The sequence below is a fragment of the Harmonia axyridis genome, chromosome 4 (genome assembly GCF_914767665.1).
Source record: "Harmonia axyridis chromosome 4, icHarAxyr1.1, whole genome shotgun sequence".
NCBI lineage: Eukaryota > Metazoa > Arthropoda > Insecta > Coleoptera > Coccinellidae > Harmonia > Harmonia axyridis.
The window spans coordinates 2,496,846-2,518,690 of record NC_059504.1 but is presented as its reverse complement, the minus strand read 5'-3'; the positions used below and the strand labels follow the sequence as shown (position 1 = coordinate 2,518,690).

At 35.7% G+C, this 21,845-nt stretch overlaps 4 protein-coding genes across 9 annotated transcripts in view; 1 reads left to right on the top strand and 3 right to left on the bottom strand.

Annotated features, from left to right (window-relative positions):
- Positions 1 to 1,699: 1,699 nt before the first annotated feature.
- On the bottom strand, positions 1,700 to 2,582 carry LOC123677752 (mediator of RNA polymerase II transcription subunit 20). The gene has a single exon (XM_045614444.1). The coding sequence runs from the start codon at positions 2,418 to 2,420 to the stop codon at positions 1,794 to 1,796; it is 627 nt and encodes a 208-aa protein (XP_045470400.1). The 5' UTR covers positions 2,421 to 2,582; the 3' UTR covers positions 1,700 to 1,793.
- Positions 2,583 to 2,802: 220 nt separating this feature from the next.
- On the top strand, positions 2,803 to 5,624 carry LOC123677751 (DEAD-box helicase Dbp80). The gene is made up of 8 exons (XM_045614443.1): positions 2,803 to 2,985; positions 3,034 to 3,239; positions 3,293 to 3,488; positions 3,540 to 3,654; positions 3,714 to 3,891; positions 3,946 to 4,183; positions 4,269 to 4,431; positions 5,270 to 5,624. Exons 1-8 carry the CDS (start codon positions 2,923 to 2,925, stop codon positions 5,521 to 5,523), a joined length of 1,413 nt encoding a protein of 470 aa, XP_045470399.1. The 5' UTR covers positions 2,803 to 2,922; the 3' UTR covers positions 5,524 to 5,624.
- A 536-nt stretch (positions 5,625 to 6,160) lies between these two features.
- LOC123677749 (sodium-coupled monocarboxylate transporter 2-like) lies at positions 6,161 to 13,752 on the bottom strand. Its single transcript, XM_045614442.1, has 9 exons — positions 13,425 to 13,752; positions 10,568 to 10,727; positions 10,395 to 10,512; positions 10,274 to 10,341; positions 9,593 to 9,747; positions 8,900 to 9,040; positions 8,611 to 8,829; positions 8,045 to 8,315; positions 6,161 to 6,703 (listed from the first exon to the last, which is right to left on the bottom strand). Exons 1-9 carry the CDS (start codon positions 13,622 to 13,624, stop codon positions 6,281 to 6,283), a joined length of 1,755 nt encoding a protein of 584 aa, XP_045470398.1. The 5' UTR covers positions 13,625 to 13,752; the 3' UTR covers positions 6,161 to 6,280.
- Positions 13,753 to 15,795: 2,043 nt separating this feature from the next.
- The window catches only part of LOC123679310 (insulin-like growth factor 2 mRNA-binding protein 2), a 95,452-nt gene continuing 89,402 nt past the window's right edge, over positions 15,796 to 21,845 (bottom strand). For all 6 annotated transcript variants that reach the window (XM_045616836.1, XM_045616837.1, XM_045616839.1 and 3 more), the window contains 2 exons: positions 21,442 to 21,687; positions 15,796 to 20,042 (listed from right to left, as the gene is read on the bottom strand). In XM_045616836.1, coding sequence (XP_045472792.1) covers positions 19,911 to 20,042; positions 21,442 to 21,687 — 378 coding nt within the window. In that variant the 3' untranslated portion in view covers positions 15,796 to 19,910. The remainder of the gene's footprint in view (positions 20,043 to 21,441; positions 21,688 to 21,845) is intronic.

The window sequence follows — 21,845 nt, the reverse complement described above, 5'->3', positions numbered from 1 at the left end:
ATCCTGTAATGAGCTACCCCTTACCTTACTGGAATTCAGCTACTCTTCTTAGATAGAACCATTGAGTCTCAAAAAAAATGCGTTTAGGAAAATTTTACTAAGAGAGTTTATGGCTGGATATGATTTAAATTTTGATATCATGATGAAATCTAGATGCCGATTTGTTCCATGAAACCAAGAGTACAACCTCGGAAACATTTTGGGAAAACTCAGTGTAGAAACCTGTAACGGGGTCGTCACATCAGTTGCACCATTAAACCTAAATCTACACGGTCAAGATAAAAAATTAATTGTCCTCTGAATGCTTGAATAATTTTTTCTGCTTGAAATCTTTATCGGATTCGGATTCTAGGACCTCAAAACATCCTATAAACATTGAAATATGCTCAAATTTGAACAGCCAATTTTTTTCATGAAACCAAGACTATAACCTTGGAAAAATTTTGCGATAAAAAAATCTTTGTCTTGGATCTTTCTGAAAATATGATATCATGAAGAATTATCCATGCTGAACCCCTTTTTGCAATCAGTTCTTTCCTACAAAACCCCAAAACCGAGATATTGAGAGTTTTCTAAAACTAATTCGAGGGGGTTGTGTTGAGTCATTTGCACCAATAAACCTTAATCCACATCGTCAAGCCAGAATAATAAATTGTCCTCTGAATGCTTGGATAATTCTTTCTGCTTGAAATCGTTATCGGATTCGGAATCTAGGACCGCAAAACATCCTATAAACATTGAAATATGCTCAAATTTGAACAGCCAATTTTTTTCATGAAACCAAGACTATAACCTTGGAAAAATTTTGCGATAAAAAAATCTTTGTCTTGGATCTTTCTGAAAATATGATATCATGAAGAATTATCCATGCTGAACCCCTTTTTGCAATCAGTTCTTTCCTACAAAACCCCAAAACCGAGATATTAAGAGTTTTCTAAGACTAATTCGAGGGGGTTGTCTTGAGTCATTTGCACCAATAAACCTTAATCCACATCGTCAAGACAAAATAATAAATTGTCCTCTGAATGCTTGGATAATTTTTTCTGCTTGAAATCGTTATCGGATTCGTAATCTACGACCTCAAAACATCCTATAAACATTGAAATATGCTCAAATTTGAACAGCCAATTTTTTTCATGACATTGAATCAGCAGATAATTTGGATACAAGCCATCTATCTGCATTTCACTGAACTAATTGTTCTCGCGGCCCAACACGCATAGAATCCTGTGATGGTTACCTCCTCACCATAACTGGGTTTGAGCTACTCTTCCTAGATGGCACCATTGAGTTCTAGAAAAATATCCTAATGGAAAAATTTCTAATAATTATTATATAAAATTATTCTGTCCATGAAAGGACCTTAATCTACGTTTCTGTTCCATTAGTTTCCAACCCATCATCCCATTCGTCATATGTTTCGATCATAGACTTATATTTTGCAAAATTTGAAGATGACTCTAATTCCTCAAAAGAAAAAATGAGCAACTGCCATTCAACATATAATAGAAAAGTTTAATACGACAGACCTATTCTTGAAAACTATATGAACTAGATAACATAAAAATTATGATTTGCTCAAATTAGAAATTTATTTCACATAAAATTAATTTTTATCAAGCATGAAACAATCAAATATAATTCAAGTTGAAAGTCATTTGTATAATAATAATAGTATTAGGAGAATAAAATGATTGCATAAAATATTAGAAAATTTAATTAGTACAAAATCAGTCTACTCAAATTATAAAATACTTCTTAAAGATAAATCACAATCTATTAATAAAAAAAACCTAGGTTCTTACATTTGTTGTACCTAACTTACGACAAATCATGAACAGATCTAAGTATTGATGTATTGTGTCTATAGGAGTATACAATTCTTGCATTCTATTCTGTAAATATGGAGGTGGTGTATTGTTCACACATGGTCCTAGGATACCTTGCATAAACTCCTTCATCAGATCCCAACACAAACCAGCAACAACACACGGTGTATATTCTACCTCTACAATAACTGCTTTAAAATTAGAACTGACTGTAATAGTTCCAAGTTTTATATTGAAATCTTCTAATTCAAATCGGGGGCCTTTGCACTCTGCTTTAGTTTGCTTCTTAGATGTGTAAAAACTAGACATTTTCATCATAAGAAGGTCAAACAAACCATCAGTAACCAAGGGTATTGTTTTTGTTCCAGTTTCGAGAATTGAAAACACAGTAGCTGGCTGCTCCGAGTTGTGAAGAACATGAACTGTTCTTTGGTGTCCTAATTGAGGAACCGAAGTATAGGTTTCACAATCCACCAAAAAATGACCTTGTTGAATGGCTCCTAATGCCAGTACTCTCTTGGATAACATTTCTATAACAGCCGGTCCTGTTTTGTTTTCCACAGGGTATTGTTGAATAATAGTCACACCCATAATGAATAATTACCTTTTTTTTTATTTAGATTTTTGAAACGACAATACTTTTAATTACTTGAGCGATAAAATATATTTTTTTTAAATTCATTCGATTTTACCACATTCCCATAGATAAGTAGATACATGCACATTTCCACCATATGAGAGGAACCATAGAGACAGAAGCAATTCAGAAATAAAGAAAACCATAAGGTTTTCCCAGGACAGTTGTAATTGTAATACAACAAAGAAGTCGAAGGATAATTTAAGTTCAATTTATAACTCTAAATTACTTTACTATCTTCTAATATGCTCTTATTTCCTCAAAAAATTTGCAAACAAGGTATAAATGATAATTTTTTTATTCGTATTCGTCGTAAATTCTATGAACCTGCATAGATCTATTAACCTAATATCCATATGGATATTAGGTCTATGAAAACTTGGTTTTAAAAATTCTGTTGAAATTTGAACAATTTAATTAATTAATTAATTGTTTCTATTTTTATTAACAAACAAAATGGCCCAAAAGATTGATTGGTCGAAGTATGCCTTGGAACAAGATTCAGCCTTAAATTCAAAGGTAAATTAAAGAAATATTAATATCAGTTATTCACTGGTACACTTGCAGATTGAAAAAATTGATCTGCGAGATAATGGAACAAAAGGTGAAACTGAATCCGAAGATTCCGTTGATGAGGTGAATCTTGCTGAAGCTAGTTTATTGAAGAAACTTGTCAGAAAAGGTCTTGTGACTAATAAAAATGATATTGAAATTCAACGTCAGAACCCAAACTCACCCCTACATTCTGTTAAGACTTTTGAAGCCTTGAATTTGTGTGTATGAGTTAAAGATCTCAATATTTATTATTCACACTGATTATTTGTAGAAATCCTAACTTGTTAAAGGGAATATATGAAATGGGATTCAATGCTCCATCTAAGATACAAGAAACCGCACTTCCTACTCTATTAGCAGTACCCTCACAAAATTTAATTGCACAATCTCAATCTGGTACAGGCAAAACTGCAGCATTTGTATTAGCTATGCTTAGCAAAGTAGATGTATCTAAAAAATATCCTCAGGTATATGTTATCCTAATGTTAATCTAATACATTACACAAAATATCTTTTAGATACTTTGTCTTTCTCCTACGTATGAATTAGCTATCCAAACTGGTGAAGTAGCTGCTCATATGGCAAAATTTTGCCCAGAAATTGAAATGAAATATGCTGTGAGAGGAGAAGAGGGTTAGTCACTAATAAACGTTAAAACATTTATTAGTAAGTCATATTCTCTTCTATTTTAGTTTCAAGTGGTACAAAACTGACTGAACACATAATTATTGGAACACCAGGCAAAGTGATGGATTGGGCTTTAAAATACAGACATTTTAATCTACAGGATATTACAGTTTTTGTGTTAGATGAGGCTGATGTTATGATTGCACAACAAGGTCATCAGGATCAGTGCATTAGAATACATAAGTGAGTGAACCCACCCTAGTTTGGAAATGGTATTTTAAAACTGACAACTTGCAGGAAGCTCAGTGATAGATGTCAAATGATGTTTTTCTCCGCTACTTATAACCAAAAAGTTATGGAATTTGCTAAAACCATTGTTAAAAACCCTATAATTATTAGTTTGAAGAGGGAAGAAGAAAGTTTAGATAATATTCAACAATATTATGTAAATTGCGGAAGCAAGATGGCCAAATACAATGCCCTTACCAATATTTACGGAACTGTCGGTGTGGGACAAGCTATTATATTTTGTCAGGTAGTTTGATTTTATCCTTATTTGTCAATTCTTCATCAAATATTGAATTTATATAAGTGTTATTAAAAATAAAAACAAATTTTAGACAAAAAGAACTGCCAGTTGGCTATCGGAAAAAATGTCTAGAGATGGTCATGCTGTAGCAGTCCTGACAGGTGATTTGAGTGTGGAACAAAGAATAAACGTATTGGATCGTTTCAGAAACGGTCAAGAAAAAGTTTTGATCACAACTAATGTTTTGTCTAGAGGTGAGTTGTAACTAATTAAATTGTCTGGAGTAACATAACAAATTATTCAACTATACTTTCTAATCCATCAGGATAACAATTTTTTCTATTTGAAAAATGCAAGGGCCAATAATTTTTCAACAATTAAGTTGTCATTACTAAAATACAAGAATTTGCAAATTTTTTTTAGTTTTTCCATGAAATTTGGGGAAGGTGTTACCTAAATGTTGTTTAGGGTATGGTCTGTATATCTCCTTGGTAACTACAGTTAGTAAATTGGTGGTTCGTACATGTCAAATTCCCCAAAAACGGGTGAGTTGTCTGTCACCAGAGCAACCGTACTTTTATTTTGGTTAGGTTCGGTAACCACGCCCACTCCGGTTGACAGTTGTCATTTTAATTTTCAGATTATTGTTTATGAATATTTTCCATGACATCTAACACTCAAAAACTTTATAATTTTAATTATGAAACAAATACCCTTCAGAGCCATTAATAACTATCTGTTATTTACAAATTGATAGAGATCAACCATTTATAACCTCCAAAATTCTGTCAATGGAAAATTTAGTTGATCATTGACAAGTGTCAAGCGGTCTGTAAATACGAAGCTGGTTACCTGATACATTGAAAACCACTGGTAACCACTCTTAAATGATAATCGGACCATACCCTTACTTTTAGTATACCCTTAGTTTTAGTTGCAGGTCTACAAACTAACTTTATGTCGACTTGAATATTTTGAAGTGTATTATAGGTCATTGTCTCTAGTGTGAAAACTCTAAATCTACAGTCTATATTGGATGTTCTCAATAGCCTTTTAAACTTCACCTTACCTAACATAACCCAATATTTTCAGGTATCGACGTGGAACAAGTAACCATAGTCGTGAACTTCGATTTGCCCATAGATCTGAACGGTGGACCAGACTGCGACACTTATTTGCACAGAATAGGAAGAACTGGACGTTTTGGAAAAAGTGGAATCGCCATCAATCTGATAGATAGTCAAGAATCTATGCGGATCTGCAAGGCTATCGAAGACCACTTCCAAAGAAAAATCCAGTTTTTGAACGCCGATGACTCTGATGAAATTGAGAAAATTGGAGCTTAGCTAGGAATTTAATGTTAAGGTAACCAATGCTTCTGTTGAGAGATTTATTGTCAATTAAGTTATGTACACCGATGTTCTTTTTAATAAATGATTTTTTGTAATTTTCGATTATCAAAACCACAATTGTGTATCGTGTTTTTTGGGAGAAGCACCGAAGTGAAGTCGAGAGCTTCTGTGCGCTTGTTGAATTTTGTATTAATGAAATTTCGCAATAAACTTCAAATTTTCGGCTCAAAATTCGCAAATTACAGACATGTGAGCAAATTGAAAAAAAAATATAGGTTCAAAAATAACTTTTATTAACAAACAAATTGAATAAATCAAAAACCTAATATACAATGATCAACTCAAAAGTTATATCTATAACATAGTTGTATCGCCAAAAAACTTCATACTTTGACACAATTAAAAAAATTTATCACAATATTTTTATTATTCCTTGACACAAAGGATTTTTGGTTAAGAATGGTACAGTTTAAAAAGACTATAATGGCAACACTGTGTATTATGGCATAACCTACTAAATACAAATGACATAAGAAATGTCAAAAAATAATACAGTGTTGCCATTATAACAATTTTAAAATATATCATTCTTATTGGAAAACGCTACATAATCGCAATAGTTGTTTCAATATTTAAGAATTTTAACATTGACAGAATTGTAATTATACATTACAACAATCAGAGAAAGAATTATTCGCTCATACGAAACGAACAGTATTGGTGCCTAAAAATTACTATTTACACGAAATCCTCAGTCAACCATGGTCAATTGTAGTGCTTCTTGCGGAACTGTGGAATTAGCTTCTTTAGTTACATCCTCTTTAACCAAAAACCTGTATATCACTGGCGAAAAGAGATCTTTGGACAGAGATTTTCCCTTGTTCGATCCTGATAAGTAACTAACAATCAATCCAACGCTAATGGCAGTAATCGTTCCTAATGCAGTGTAATACATATAGGATAATCGGTAGAGAATGAACGGTGGTTCCAGATGCACTGATGTCATCGGGTTATCTAACGTCAGAAGATATTCTGATAACCAGTCAACTTTGCAACCTTGTACGGATACCGGCTTCTGTGGAAATCGTATCAGGCCCTGTGCCATGTTGATTTGAGTGCCGATCGATATCCAGCTGATCAGAGCAATGCTGGTCACTCCCCCGACAAGAGCTCCCTAAAAAAAACACGAAATTTCAAGCAGTCACCAAAAAAAATGAACTAGTGATTTCATGGAAAGCTGTGAGATTTTTTTGAACTAACGGGGTAGCATATTCTATCGGGTGTGTTTTTTCGAGATATATAACTTTAAGTTGGCATTACTGTTCAAGATGGCAACCGATTTAACAGCTGTCAAGTTATTTATTCTCAGTTTGGTTTGGCAATTCATTATGAATAGACTCACGCCTGAACAACGCTTGCAAATAGTGCAATTTTATTTCGAAAATAATGGTTCTGTGCGGAATACGTATCGCGCACTACGTCCATTTTATTTTGTTTAGCGATGAAGCGCACTTCTGGTTGAATGGCTACGTCAACAAATAAAACTGCCGCATTTGGAGTGAAGCTAATCCTCAAGTGTATGTCGAAAGACATTTACATCCAGAAAAACTGACTGTTTGGTGCGCTTTATGGGCTGGTGGAATCATTGGTCCGTACTTCTTCAAAAACGATGATGGCCAGAACGTCAATGGTGATCGGTATAGAGCCATGATTACTAACTTAATTCCTGAATTGAACAACCATGATGTCCAGGAGCTGTGGTTCCAACAAGACGGCGCAACATGTCACACAGCTCGTGCCACAATCGATTTATTGAAAGACACGTTTGGTGACCGCCTAATTTCACGTTTTGGACCTGTGAATTGGCCTTCAAAATCTTGTGATTTAACACCGCTAGACTATTTTCTGTGGGGCTATGTAAAGTCATTGGTCTATGCGAAGAAGCCACAAATGTTGTAAAAAGTCATCGAAAATTGGACGTCCAGATTGGACTACATCCGAGCCAGCCGTGGCGGTCATATGCCAGAAATCATATTTAAAATGTAATGCCACAAGGTTATCTTGCGGATAAATAAAATTCATGTAAATCGAATAATCCATCGTTGTTTTATTGCAATTTCAAGTTATATAGCTCTAAAAAAAACACCCTTTATCATGCTAAAATTTGATGCTGTATCCATATACTGGGTGAGTCTTGAATTTGCACATTATATTCAACTGTAGATTCCTTTCATGAAATGAAACACCGTTTTCATAAACAAATTTTTCAGATTCGGCTCAGGTGAAAATTTATTTAATGGTTTCACAATGTGAAATCATTAAATTCTTATAACTTTTTACTGATCCGAATCTGAAAAAATTGTAAATGAAAAAAGTGTTTTATTGAATGAGATGAATCAATGGACTTTATTTATCAAAACTCACTCGGTATAATTCTCAAATGTCTGCTTTATAAACCAATTTGCTGCAGAAAGCCATATTTGGCTCTCTTTTCGAAAAAAATAATGTATATTACCACAGAGTTGGCCGAGGGAAAAAACATCCCTAACGTGAAGATTCCAAGCAAGGGCCCTGCTGTTATGGCCCCCAAACTCCCCGAAGCTTGAATCAAAGCCCCCATTTTCTCCACAACAAATACCAAGGCCACGCATATGCTACCAATCACAACCACTATTATTTTCATCAGAAAACTGGCTTGACTTTCAGTAAGAGGCTTCTTCATTCTCGGTTTCACCAGATCTTCAAATATAACTCCGGTCATCGAGTTCAGTCCTGTCGACATCGAACTGGAAAAATTGGGAAATGCGCAAAATTCAACAGTTTGAATATTGGAAAACGATAAAAATGTAATGCTTTCATTCTTTCATGATAAATATGATTAGAATTTTCTCCCATTCAGAGCAAGATGAATGAGAATTGAAGTAAAACCAAATAACTAGTACATTTAGCCAAGCGTTTTATGTTGATTGGAGGTTATGTTAGGTTAGAAAATGAATGGAATGAAATTTGAATATACATTCAAGAATTATAATTGTGTTTGTCCTTTTCCTGATATATTCTAGACAGACTGCATGAAGTTACCTCAAAGCTGCACTGAAAACACCGCTGACAAAGAGTCCAGGCAAACCAGGCATTATAGCAGCGATATGCATAACGAAATAGGGCAGCAACTGGTCCGATTTATAAATTGAGCCTCTCGTAACAGGATCACACTTGTAGTAATGAGCGTAGATGAGGAGGCCCATGTAACAACACATCGAGACCAAAGTCATTATTCCTATCACCAGAATGAGCACTGTTCTGGAAATTATGCAGATATAAGTTTGATTTCAACGGAGCTTGAAGAAAAATCTAATATTTTTCAACCTACACTCTGGCGGAACGAAGAGATGGCATTGCCAAACATCTCTGCACCATGGCCTGGTTTATTGAGCAAGAAGCCATCCAAGAAAAGAAATTACCTATTGTTACCGTCCAAAAGGAATGTCTGATTGTGGGGTCCCAATCTAAACTGAAATTAGAAATTGAATTGACAATATGAAATTAATTTCACGGCTTCAGAAAATTTTTTGATTCTGAAAAAACTACCTCCCCGAGCGGGACTCGAACCCGCAATCTCCGAATAACTAGTCCGATGTTCTAACCACTAAGCCACCTTCTCAGTGGCTTACTGGTTAGAGCAACTAACACACAGACGTTAAAATCATTATTTATGAATTAACAATATTTTGTAAATACTTTCACGGACAGATTGTTCAACAGGTTTCATTCAGTTTTTCTCCTGACTTTTCGCTTACTACTGTGGTAGGCATCTTCAAAGGTTTCTGGGTCGTAGATTGTAACTAGACGTTGGATTTCTCCGATCTGAATGTCAACTGTGTCCCAATAAGGAATTAATACTCTCCACCAGAGTGGGTGGAGAAATTCAGCATCGAGTTACAATTTATAACTTAGAAACCTCTGAAGATGCTTACCGCAGAAGAAACCTAAAAGTCAGGTGAAAAATCGACCATAACTACGAATTTTCTGATTCTGTTGACAATATAATGATTTGTGTAATTACTTGAAGAAGTCAATTCGTCCACCGTCTACACTTCTCTTCCATACTTCACTGAAACCACCAACAGAATAAGTACCCATAAATACCACAGCTATTAAGGCACCAAACATAACGACAGTTTGAATTGTATCAGTCCACACAACAGCTTTCAATCCACCCTAAAAAGAATTGTAATGAATATTTTTAACAAATTATTCAAACTTAAAATTCACCCATAAAATACATATTCACATTTTAAGATTCTGGCAGAGGGTAAGTAAATATCTATTATTTCTTAAAAGCGAAGAATATGGTTTCATCGAACAAAATTCTATGAAAATTATGTTCTTGAAAATAATTAATTCACTTGCAAGAAAATTCCTGTCACTATTTTTCAAAATTAAAGTCAATATTATTTAAAGGGAGGAAATTGTAGTATCTAGACTAGAATGATATAAGTATGAGCGAAAATGCGCCAGTTGAATATCAAGATGATCCTGACGAATTAATTCTAATAGTTATAATGGTTATCATTGCAACATTTCTATTTCCTTTTCTATTTTTACTAGTTCCATCAACGACATGTGATGGCCCTCTTCTGATTGTATTCTTTATAGGATTCATATTATCTCCACTACAATTTCTGGATCAAATTAGATATGGTTTTTCGTGCATTAAGATTATAATGTAATTTTGTAAACTTACCAACGTTGTGTAAAATATACAAACAACGCACACCAAAGGTGTGATTAGATGTAAATTAATTCCAGTTACTGAAATAAAATAAGATTAGTACATAAAATTAGAACGATTAATAGATCCTTACCTTGACTGAAAGCCAATGCAGGTACGTAGATCACTATTGGTATGTATAGTAACATTTTCATAAGAAATAAAATTGAGCCAAATAATCGTACTGTCTGGTTGAACCTCAAGTTTAAATACTGCAGAAATAAATTATTCAATCATTCGATTAAAAGACTGGGACATATATTTTACCTCATAACTAGAAGTTATTTGTAGTTTATAGAAAACTGGCAAATAAGCTACTGCCATAGTTAGAGAAACAAATCCTTCTGATGCAATTATCATCCAGAATTGAGTCCCATAAGTATACATTTCTGCTGGAATTCCTAATATACTGATTCCTGAAATATAACTGAAACAGATGATCTATATATTCAATTCTTTTGAGGAATGAAAATTTTATATAGCATGAATTTTTCATGTTTGAAGTTGGCACTATAATACTACTAATATTTGATTTTGTAGGATAATATTTTTGTCGGAAATTAATTTGAAAAGTCCGCATTTTAAATTCTATTTCAAATTTGAATATTTTCTATGTATATTACTACTCTATGGTCGGCGCGTAAACATGCGTGCAAGAATTCATTATTGAGCAATTTGAAAGGTTCAAATCAACGTATTTTGAAAAACATTAATTTACAACTGAATTTCTTTGTAAACATCATAATGTCCAAAAGGAGTTATGAAAAAAGGATGAGAGAAGACGAGGAAGCCGCTGCTCACGTTTTTCAAGATTTTCTTACCAGTTTTCAAGACGTTCCGAGCACTCCAGCCAAGATATTCATAAAATCCGGAATTATTAATTCAGATCAACCGACAAATACTACAGACCTTCCGAAGAGTCAAATTTATATGCCAAAACCCTTCATATCGAGTAAAAATGTTTCAATGAAAACAGCTCTTGAATGTGCTAAAATCCTGAAGGAAACAGAAGTCTGCAAAAACCGAAATAGAGAGAAACCACGTTCGAATTTGGAAACGTTGAAGGAAGAAATAAAACAAAGACAGTTACAGAAAGAAGATACTAATGCAGTATCCTTAATTCATCAAGCAGAAGGCCATGATCCTTTTTCGACTAATTTGTTCATTGCTAATTTAAATCCTAAGATGTCTGAAGAACAACTCATGATATTATTTGGAAAATATGGTGCATTAGCAAGTGTAAAGATAATGTGGCCTAGAGGAGAGGAAAAGTTTCGTAACTTTCCCAATACCAATTGTGGTTTCGTTGCTTTTATGAGTAGGAAAGATGCAGAAAGAGCTTTGCTCGGTTTGAGTTACAGAGATGATATGAGATTAAGTTGGGGGAAAAGTGTTGAGATTCCTCTGCATCCCATTTACATCCCTCCTTGCTTGACAAAGTTATTTCTGCCACCACCTTACTCTGGTCTACCATACAATGCTCAACCGACTGATCAAACTATAGAGCCAAACAGTCCGGATTATCTTGAAAAGTTACTGTCAACAGCTATAGTGAAAGTTACTATTCCACTAGACAAAAAAATGCTTTGTATTATCCATAGAATGATAGAGTTTGTAGTGCGGGAAGGACCATTGTTCGAAGCTATGATTATGATGACTGAGGCGAATAATCCCAATTTTGCATTCTTGTTTGATTATCGATCTTCTTTACATACTTATTATAGATGGAAATTGTTTTCTATCTTGAATGGTGATGGACAAAGAATGTGGTCTCTTAAACCCTTTAAGATGGTGAAGGGTGGTTCTGTTTGGATACCACCAGCACCAATCGACTACACCTTAGGGATGCCTGATGAATTGATTGCTGAACAGGAAGGGAAGAACAAGAACGAATTCCTTACAGAATCTCAGTACAGTAGGTTGTGCGATCTGATAAAGCACTTGAGTATGAGCAGGGAGAAAATACAAGGTGCTATGTCATTCTGCGTTAACCACATTAATACTATTGAGGACTCCCTAAGCATTGTTTTTGACTCATTGAAACACGATACAACAAACCCAGTGAGTAAAATAGCCAGACTTTATTTGTTGTCCGATATTTTCTGTAATTGCAGAAAATTTAAGTGTATTAAGTTAGACAAGTACGAAACCACTAAAGATCTGGACGAAGTCTTCCAAAGCTTTCTATCTGTGTTGGCCCGTTTAGGTAAAATCGACAGGGAAAATTTTAAATCAAGGGTGTTGAGTGTGCTGCGTTCTTGGCACAATTACCGTGTATTTTCTCCTCCTTTTGTGGAAAAATTCGAAGGGTTCTTCTCTGACTTCAACGATGACGAAGATTTCATCATCGACGAACCGTTAGATGGCGCCAGCTTGTTGAAAAGGACGTTTGCAAGCAATAAGGAAGTCAAGATCATCCAGCAGGAAACTGATAAAAAATATTTCATCAGTTCTTCTTGGAACAGGGTGGATCCCAGGGATCTCGAGTCGCAAGCTATGTCCACGCAGAAATTATACGAGTTGGAGAATAATTTGGAAGGTGACGAGCTTGAAGGCAAAGTAATTGGAAAAAAACGTAATAAAGATTACGTTGTGACTGTTTCTTCGAAATGGGATTCCGACGATGAATTTCATTAGATGTTTGTTGAAAAATGTTGAATATGTGATGAATTTTGTACCTTTATATGTTAACTTGAATTTAATAAAATATTTATTTTTCAATGAAAAAAATAGGAATGATGCAAACTTGATCTAGCTTGAAGCTAATAAAATTTTCACTATTACTACTACAATTTAAAATTGTTATAATGGCAACAGTGCATATTATTTTCTGAAATTTATATGTCATTTGAGTTCGGTATATCATTTAATCATGGAAAAACGCTTCAACAACGTTTAGAAATTTTTAAATCGTTTCATAAAAATTCGTGCTCATTTGTAAATACTGGGAGAAATTTAAGAAGAATTCATGGATGACATTTTTCAGTTAATTGACTTACTATTCGTCTTATTGTAGACAAATTCAAAAGTGAATTTTCTTTATTTTATTCAAGTGTATCAAGTACTGAGCCATACTATATTTGAATCACAGAAAACTTTGAATTAAACGAAGAAGAAGACTTACCTTGCAATCATAGACATCGAAATAGGAAATATACCCATGGTTTTCCCCCCCATGAGGTACTCTGAGGTAGTGTTCTGTTTCACTTTCGCAAAAAATGCGAAATAAACTCCAATCAGAGCAGACACCAGTAACATGATAGCAAAAACGATGTAATCGAACGCATCGAAATAGCGATCGATATCTTCTTGGTCGTAGTTCATTTTGCAGTTTGAGAACCTTCCTGAGATTTTCTTAGGATCGCGCTTCACCAAAAGTCTACGACTCGGAAGATGAGATTTTTACTTGTTGGAATTATAGTCAAGTTTATAACTGTACGTTTAATAATAAAGTGGCCTATTAGCGTTGTAAATAGTAGCGACAATTTGCGCTCAATTGAAAAATTGAACACCACATAAGAATAATACTAAGGAGAATGCAAGTATATATTTAGAGTATGAACGGAGATCTTCAAGGACAATTTTTTTTGATGAATTGCTCGTATTCTATTCTTGTGTGGGTAGTTTGCAATTCTGAAATCCGGAGAGGTGATACAGGAAAGAGATTTTTTCGCGAATTGGGGCCCATTACGTTTTTGCTAGCTTGTTACAGCGTTAGAGTACCATCTTTTTAGAATGTATACCTACACATTTTTTCACATGTAATACTAAAACATTAATATGTAACTAAAGGGGGATTTTTTAGAGCTATAGAACTTTAAATTGCAATAAAACAACGATGGATTATTCGATTGACATGAATTTTATTTATCAGCAAGATAATCTTGTGGCATTACATTTTAAATATGATTTCTGGCATATGACCGCCACGGCTGGCTCGGATGTAGTCCAATCTGGACGTCCAATTTTCGATAACTTTTTCCAACATTTGTGGCCGTATATCGGCAATAACACGGCGAATGTTGTCTTCCAAATGGTCAAGGGTTTGTGGCTTATCCGCATAGACCAATGACTTTACATAGCCCCACAGAAAGTAGTCTAGCAGTGTTAAATCACAAGATCTTGGAGGCCAATTCACAGGTCCAAAACGTGAAATTAGGCGGTCACCAAACGTGTCTTTCAATAAATCGATTGTGGTACGAGCTGTGTGACATGTTGCGCCGTTTTGTTGGAACCACAGTTCCTGGACGTCATGGTTCAATTCAGGAATGAAAAAGTTAGTAATCATGGCTCTATACCGATCACCATTGACTGTAACGTTCTGGCCATCAGCGTTTTTGAAGAAGTACGGACCAATGATTCCACCAGCCCATAAAGCGCACCAAACAGTCAGTTTTTCTGGATGTAACGGTGTTTCGACATACACTTGAGGATTAGCTTCTCTCCAAATGCGGCAGTTTTGTTTGTTGACGTAGTCATTCAACCAGAAGTGCGCTTCATCGCTAAACAAAATAAAATGGCACTATTTGCAAGCGTTGTTCAGGCTTGAGTCTATTCATGATAAATTGCCAAACCAAACTGATAATAAATCACTTGATAGCTGTTAAATCGGTCGCCATCTTGAACAGTAACGCCAACTTAAAGTTATATACCTCGAAAAAAACACCCGTTATTATGTACGACACAATGAGAACTTTAGTATACCAAATTTTATCAAAATAGGTTTAGAATTGTAGAGGTTGAGCCAATTACAAGGATGTGCTGACACACAGACAGACACAGAACTGAAGTTTTTTAGGACGGTCTGAAATGCATTTGCTAGTGGAAATTTTGAAATGAAGTACCAAAAATATTATCACAAAGCTTCATGTACCTTCCTTGAACTTGGCAGCATAAGAAATTAAAAATCAATACTGTATAAGGCAACCAAGTAGCAAAGTTCACTCTTGTAGATTTAGTTATCGAAAAATTGATAATTTCTTAAAGAAGTCTAAAAAAGCCTATAGATTCGAATGCAGCGCTTTAGTATAAGTATAGTGAAAGGTGTATTTTTTCCTGTAGTGAAACGGTCTCGTAGATCTAGTTGTCTGACCCATCTATCAAATGGTGTATAGAAATCTATCAGATTTCTATCTAAATTAATAAATTTCATTGGTTTTTGCTAGAAATCAATGATCTAATGATAAGTAAATAGCGCAAAGAGAGAGAAATCGATCCTAACAAAGAAGTGAGACGCATGATGTTTACACCTTGTTATCAGAGGCCCAAACAACCAACCAATGTTTTGATTGGTTGATCATATTGAACCATTTTAGATCACGTGATTTTTCTCCCTTTATCATTGGTTGAAATTTAGAAATCTTTATTCTCTTTGTGGTCATGTGACATGAGGCTCAATCTTTCTCTTTCTTATGTTGGAGCCAAGGGCGTATCTATGTATTGTTGGATCGTTGCTGAAAATGTATGGGTGTTGAAGATGGTAAATGAAATGACAATTAGGGAACACTATTTATTCAACTGAAATAAATGGACAATATCGAGAAAAAGTTTGAATTTGAGTATGCCAGTTGATAAAATACAATGAATTCAAAATGTTGCAGAAAATACAGACAGATATAATACTGAATATTTACATATGCCATCGAACGTTACAGGTTCACATCAATCGTATAAATTACACACCAAAAAATTGCTGGGATCAAATGAAAAATTGGGACATAGATTTCGATTTGAAAAAAGCGGAAGTTTTTGTGTACTTTCACCTATTACGTCATCTTATACGTATATATTTATTCAGAAGCATCATCATCTACAGTTTTCTTAACAAGTATTAAACTATTGTAACAGTCCTTTACTCAACAATCTTTCCGACTTGATCGTTTACTAACGACTTTAAGGCAAACCCGTGGCAAATGGAGTTATTTTTTAAAAATTATGCCACTAAAAATATCCTGAGCTAAAATTCCTGAGACAATATTGTTGTGCAGTTGTTCAACTCAACGCAGATATTTGTAGATGTTGATGTGATATCTTAAAATTCGTTATAATACAGAAACAAAGCAAACAATTCAATTACATCATCTGGTGTTTATTTGAACATTGATTACAAGATTAGAGTGTTGCGCTTTCCTGTAAATGTCTGTATTATAAGAAATTCCATCGGGTACGATCTGAACTATACCACAGAGAGCCAGGTGCTCGCAAACTTGACTCATTACAATAAACATACACAAGAATGGCACACTGACACAAAAATTCATGATTATTTTCATTATATTGATAATTTATAGCACAAATAGTATTCACCAGATATTTATAAATCATTAAATATTAAATCGATTACCCAAATAAAACAAGAACAACAAATTAAATTTTATAGAAATCTATAATTACTGTTTGAGGTAGGTAACTTCTTAGATTGGATAACTTACTGTTACAGCTGGTACTGGAGAGCACAATGAAAAATGCCCAACAAAGCATATACTCAAACTTAGAAATCAACCTACAACCCGACTGAAAAAATTATTTATCAATTACAAAGGATATACGATTGTAAAAAATTGAAAAAACTGAGGCAAATAGTGCCGTATATAGTAAAATTACGCAACACAAAGTCCACAGACAAAATCAACAAGTATATAATTTGCAAATATATAAATAAATATGTACATAAAAGTTGTAGGTTGTCGTAAATGAATCCGAAGATAAGGTGCACAACAAAATTAGGTACCAGTTATCCAGTTCTAAGGTACTAAATCTAAAGCAGCTGGTATTCATTCAGTCTCTGTTCCAGCAATGTTCTGAACATGTCCTAATAACTATCAAGAAAAAGTGGTTTTAGACAAAAATCAAAATAAAAAAACGAGATAAACTATAAATTCACCGGTGAAATAGTAGTACACGAACTATAACTATATGTGGATCTGATTTCACGTAAACCCTATAACATCGTCAAAAACTCTCTTCCTTAAAGATGTAGTAGCGATTTTGCTGTAGTCGATTGTGGTTTGCTTGAAATCATTTTTTTCATTTTTTCTCTTTCTACCAACTTAAAATGATATAATATGAAATGCAAATACAATTTACACTATAACTATTATATAGATATTTCGCCTGGGCAACGAACAATCTCGACCACGAAAAGATACAAATCTACGCAAAAGATTGACTCGATTAACATAAAAATCTCACATACTAATGCCCATAGTTTATGCAATCATAAACAGGTATATAAACATCTGAAAGGGGACAATCTTTTGATTTATCGTACAGAATGTGTTTTGCTCGAGATTGATCGGGGCTCAGGATTGGGTTAGGCACTATTATACCATAACATATAAAGGTGTATACACTGATTAGCTGAGCTAACAGTAGTTCGGGCCAGATCGCCGTAGAATCCCTCCTGAAAGCAATCGTTTTGGTTTGAAGAACTTCAAATTCACATTTTTGTAAATCGGTCGAGAGAACAACTGATTCCTGCATTGTAGGATAAAAGGGGGGCCCTAGCGCCGATCTGGCCGTCGTGTGACGAGGGTAGAGCGGGTAGCGAGGGGGGGACCTAAACGTCCCCCCCTTGTGTTCGCCAAACATATAAGTACTTGCTGAAGATGCTACTACGTAGATCCAAACCTACGTATCGGCAGAATTTTTTGCAAGCTGACTCGACTTTGGTTCCGTTCAGTTTTTTTTTTCTCTGATCGGTTAATCCTATTTGGTATGATCAAAATTTTTCCGTTGTTCGATTTATTAATTGGAGGGCCGACAATATACAGCAGAATGGTCTAAACAATGGATGGATCGGTATGTCTTTTGGGGGTCAGACTGAATGAGAACTGATGGTTCGAATTTTGAGTGTTTTTTTTTGCGTGAAATCGTTTTAAAGCGTTAGATTTTTGTTCTTTTCATTGATTGATAGATGTTATCAGATGCTTATGTGAAATAAATGGATGGAACCAACTGGTTGGTTCAATTTAGAGGTTTTGTACTTAAATGAATTTTCGTTTTGTACGATCGAATGATTGTGTCTCCGAATAAACGTAAACAAGTGTGTTTGTGTGAAACGGTTCCCGATTGTGATGGGCAAGTGCAAATCGATTTTAGTTTTTTTTTTTAGCCTGCATTTAAATACATGAACCCTTGTTAATTCTAACGTTATTTCATTTCTCTTCGTTATTTTTTTTTTATAAATAAATGCAACTCTCTGGTAACATTCTCGCACTTTGGCACACTTTATAAATCTGTACAAATAATTTAAAATTCTTTTATACATTTCAATAAATATAATATTATATAATATATCCATTTTTTTCACAATTAATAGCGACCCCGCTATAATTCGTTTTTTTTATTTTAAAAATCTAACAAAAAATATCCTCCCCAACAAACAATTTTATCAAAAATATTTTTTTACAGGGCCGGATAAGGGTTCCGGCCGTTGGGGCATCGAGTGCCCCAATACTCTATACCTCCCGAGTTTGTACTATCAGGGGCGCGGCCGACCTTGACACAAGGCATCACGACCGCTCAAAAGGCCACCATAAGGGCCCTACAAGTCCTATCTGGTGAGGCTGAAGCCGCGGCGGCAACGTCGGACGGCCCCCCGCTCCTTTAACAAATAATACTAAGGGGGGCCCAGTCCGACGCGTCCGCTCTCTCAACCAAACACATCAACATTTATATTTTTATTTAACAAAAAAAAAAGACGCCTAACGATTAAAAAGGTCGGTAGTCCGCACAAACACATTCACTCTAGCGACACGTCCGAAGCCGACGCCCTCTGGTGGCGCGCTCGACGGAAGCACACAGGCACGCACACTCACACAACTGTACCGGAGGAAGGAGGCGTTTCTCTCTCTCTCTATCAATTTTTGTGTTTTTTTTTCAATCGATCGATGATGTATCGGATCCTTCGTAAAAATTTCCTTCTTGCAGATGGAGCTGGGGCTCTTCTCCTGGGGCGAGGCCACGGGGACGTTCTTCACTACTCTAAGTTTAAACATCTTTGGTGGTAGTCCTTGGATCGGGTAAAAAACGCGCCAACGAGTCGTCTGCGTATATGCTGTGTATATACGTGTATATATATATTTGGAGGTGTGTCTTCAAAACAAAAACAACTATTGTTCTCGAGGTGTGGTTGGTCGCTGTGTATATTCAACAGAAAATTTGCTATGGCTAAGACATCTAACGTATTTTGATTTCTTGAGGTAGATTGTTCGGTTATCTATCTATATATATATATGTGTGGGGGCATAGCTTATAGATACCGCAGTTGCTCCGGGCCATCTTCTCAACATTCCACTCGCCGTCAATTCCTTTTCAGAAGTGTTGAACGAAAACAGTCGAAAAATAATGATAAAAACGAAAATCGAAAAAAAAAAATTATTAAAAAAGTTTTACACAATTAAACAGCGCAGGAACGGCACATCGCCGTCGCCGTTTTTTTGAGGTAAGTAACGGTAAGAGAGCGACGATTCGCGCGCGGTCGGGAAATCCTTACGAAGCGGCGCGCGGCGCACGCGCGCACGTCATCTAGTGGAAGGCCTCGAGATGTCACATACAATTAGGGTATGCATAAACGTATGCAATCGGCAGTGATAGTTTTAAGCTTGCGTTACTGTTGTTTTTCGGATGGGGCTGCCTCGCCCTGCGACCCTCCCTCCTTCGCCGGTCGCGGCTGTCTCGATCTGCCCTGGGGCGGGGCTGCAGCCTGCATCACCATTGCGCGGATCCTTCGTTGTGCCGACTGTAACAAAAAAAATAACAACTTTAAGAAAATACACTTCTCATAACACTTCGGTTCAGTATTTCCTCCTATCTGGCACAAAATCTATAATCACTAAAACTTGAAAAATAGAAAATTTTGAAAAAATAACTCTTCCAAAAATTGAACTGATTCATTTTAAGTTCAAAAAATCCTCACAACAAAACCTGAACGACGTGCTTTATGATATATGTCAATTGTAGGGAAAACCAAGGGCCGCTAAGCTGTTGTTTTAAATTTTTATCAGGTGTACAACTTTGCTTCCGCCTGTTTGCAATAGATGGCTGTAGCGGTAAGTGGGGACGCTATTAGTGAAAGAACGTGCCGAGAGTGGTTTCAACGCTTCCAGAACGGTGATTTTGACGACCAGCATTGCGGTGGAAGAAAGAAGATTTTCGAATATGCAGAATTAGAGGCATTACTTGATCAAGACTCGTGTCAAACGCAACAAGAATTGGCAGGATCATTGGGAGTGATGCAACAAGCCATTTCAAAATGCATGAAAGTCATGGGAATGACTTAGAAACAAGGAAATTAGGTGCTATACGATTTGAAGCCGAGATATGTTGAACGGCTTTTGTTTTCTTGCGAACAGCTGCTTGCAAGACAAAGACGGAAGGGATGTCTGCATCGCATTTTGACTGGTGACGAAAAATGGGTTCATTATGAGAATCCCAAGTGCAGAAAATCATGGGGATATCCCGGCCATGCTTCCACGTCAACGGCCAAACCGAATATTAACGGGTTTAAGATCATGCCCAGTATTTGGTGGGACCAGCTCGGCGTAATGTATTATGAGTTGTTAAAACCGACTGAAACAATCACAGGCGATTGTTATCGAACGTAATTAATGCATTTGAGCCGGACATTGAAAAACAAACGGCCGCAATTCAACGAGAGACATGATAAAGTGATTTTACAGCATGAAAATGCTCGACTGTATGTTGCGAAAGTGGTCAAAACATACTAGGAAACGTTCTCGTGACGTTGCTCCCTCGGACTATAATTTGTTTCGATCAATGGCACATGGCCTGGTTGAACAGCACTTCCGGTCTTATGAAGAAGCAAAAAATTGCATCAATTTGTGGATCGCTTCGAAAGATGACTAGTTTTTTCAACGCGGGATTCGCACGCTGCCAGAAAGATGGGAGAAAGTAGTGGCCAGCGATAAACAATACTTGGAATCATAAATGTATAACCAGTTTTTTACAATAAAGCCTTGAATTTCGGAAAAAAAAAACGGCGGAAGCAAAGTTGTAAGCCTGTGTAATTTCATTGTGAGTCGGTTGTAATAATTAAATTTGAAATGAACACTCGCAGGACAACTTTGTATCTAAATCATTGTTCTAGGTTAGATTGTTTTTGTTGTTGTTAGACTTACCTGAACACTGAAGAATGGGCCGATGATATGCACCGTTGTCTCGTCCTCTTGGGGCGACGTTCCCTGCTCTGGCAACTTGATAACGCTGCCTGTCACTCTTTGCAGCTCTCTAACGTTCTGACCTCCCTTGCCTATGATACGACCCACCTGAGAGCTAGGCACCATGATCTCTATCGTCAATCTGACGTCGTCCGAACCGGCGACGAATCCTTCCTCTCTCATCTTCTCAAAAATCAGGTACTGAGCCTGAAACAGAAAACGTTACGGTCACAACAAAATAAAGAACAACGTTCTATGTACTATCTATTGTAGACAGTTGACATTTACAAGGGATACAGACTTAATGAACACCGTGAGACGCTGTTAGTCTTAGGCGTTCATTCATGGAGGAATACTAGTGGGTA

What these genes read in the sequence shown, in the direction of transcription:
- LOC123677749 (XM_045614442.1), bottom strand. Translation starts at nt 13,624, where the DNA reads ATGAACTACGACCAAGAAGATATCGATCGCTATTTCGATGCGTTCGAT. An exon ending in GTATATTTTACACAACGTTG is followed by an intron (nt 9,748 to 10,273) that starts GTAAGTTTACAA and finishes AATTCTTTTTAG; the next exon opens with GGTGGATTGAAAGCTGTTGT. An exon ending in GGACGAATTGACTTCTTCAA is followed by an intron (nt 9,041 to 9,592) that starts GTAATTACACAA and finishes TTCTAATTTCAG; the next exon opens with TTTAGATTGGGACCCCACAA.
- LOC123677752 (XM_045614444.1), bottom strand. Translation starts at nt 2,420, where the DNA reads ATGGGTGTGACTATTATTCAACAATACCCTGTGGAAAACAAAACAGGA.
- LOC123677751 (XM_045614443.1), top strand. Translation starts at nt 2,923, where the DNA reads ATGGCCCAAAAGATTGATTGGTCGAAGTATGCCTTGGAACAAGATTCA. An exon ending in CAGTGCATTAGAATACATAA is followed by an intron (nt 3,892 to 3,945) that starts GTGAGTGAACCC and finishes GACAACTTGCAG; the next exon opens with GAAGCTCAGTGATAGATGTC. An exon ending in AACTAATGTTTTGTCTAGAG is followed by an intron (nt 4,432 to 5,269) that starts GTGAGTTGTAAC and finishes CAATATTTTCAG; the next exon opens with GTATCGACGTGGAACAAGTA.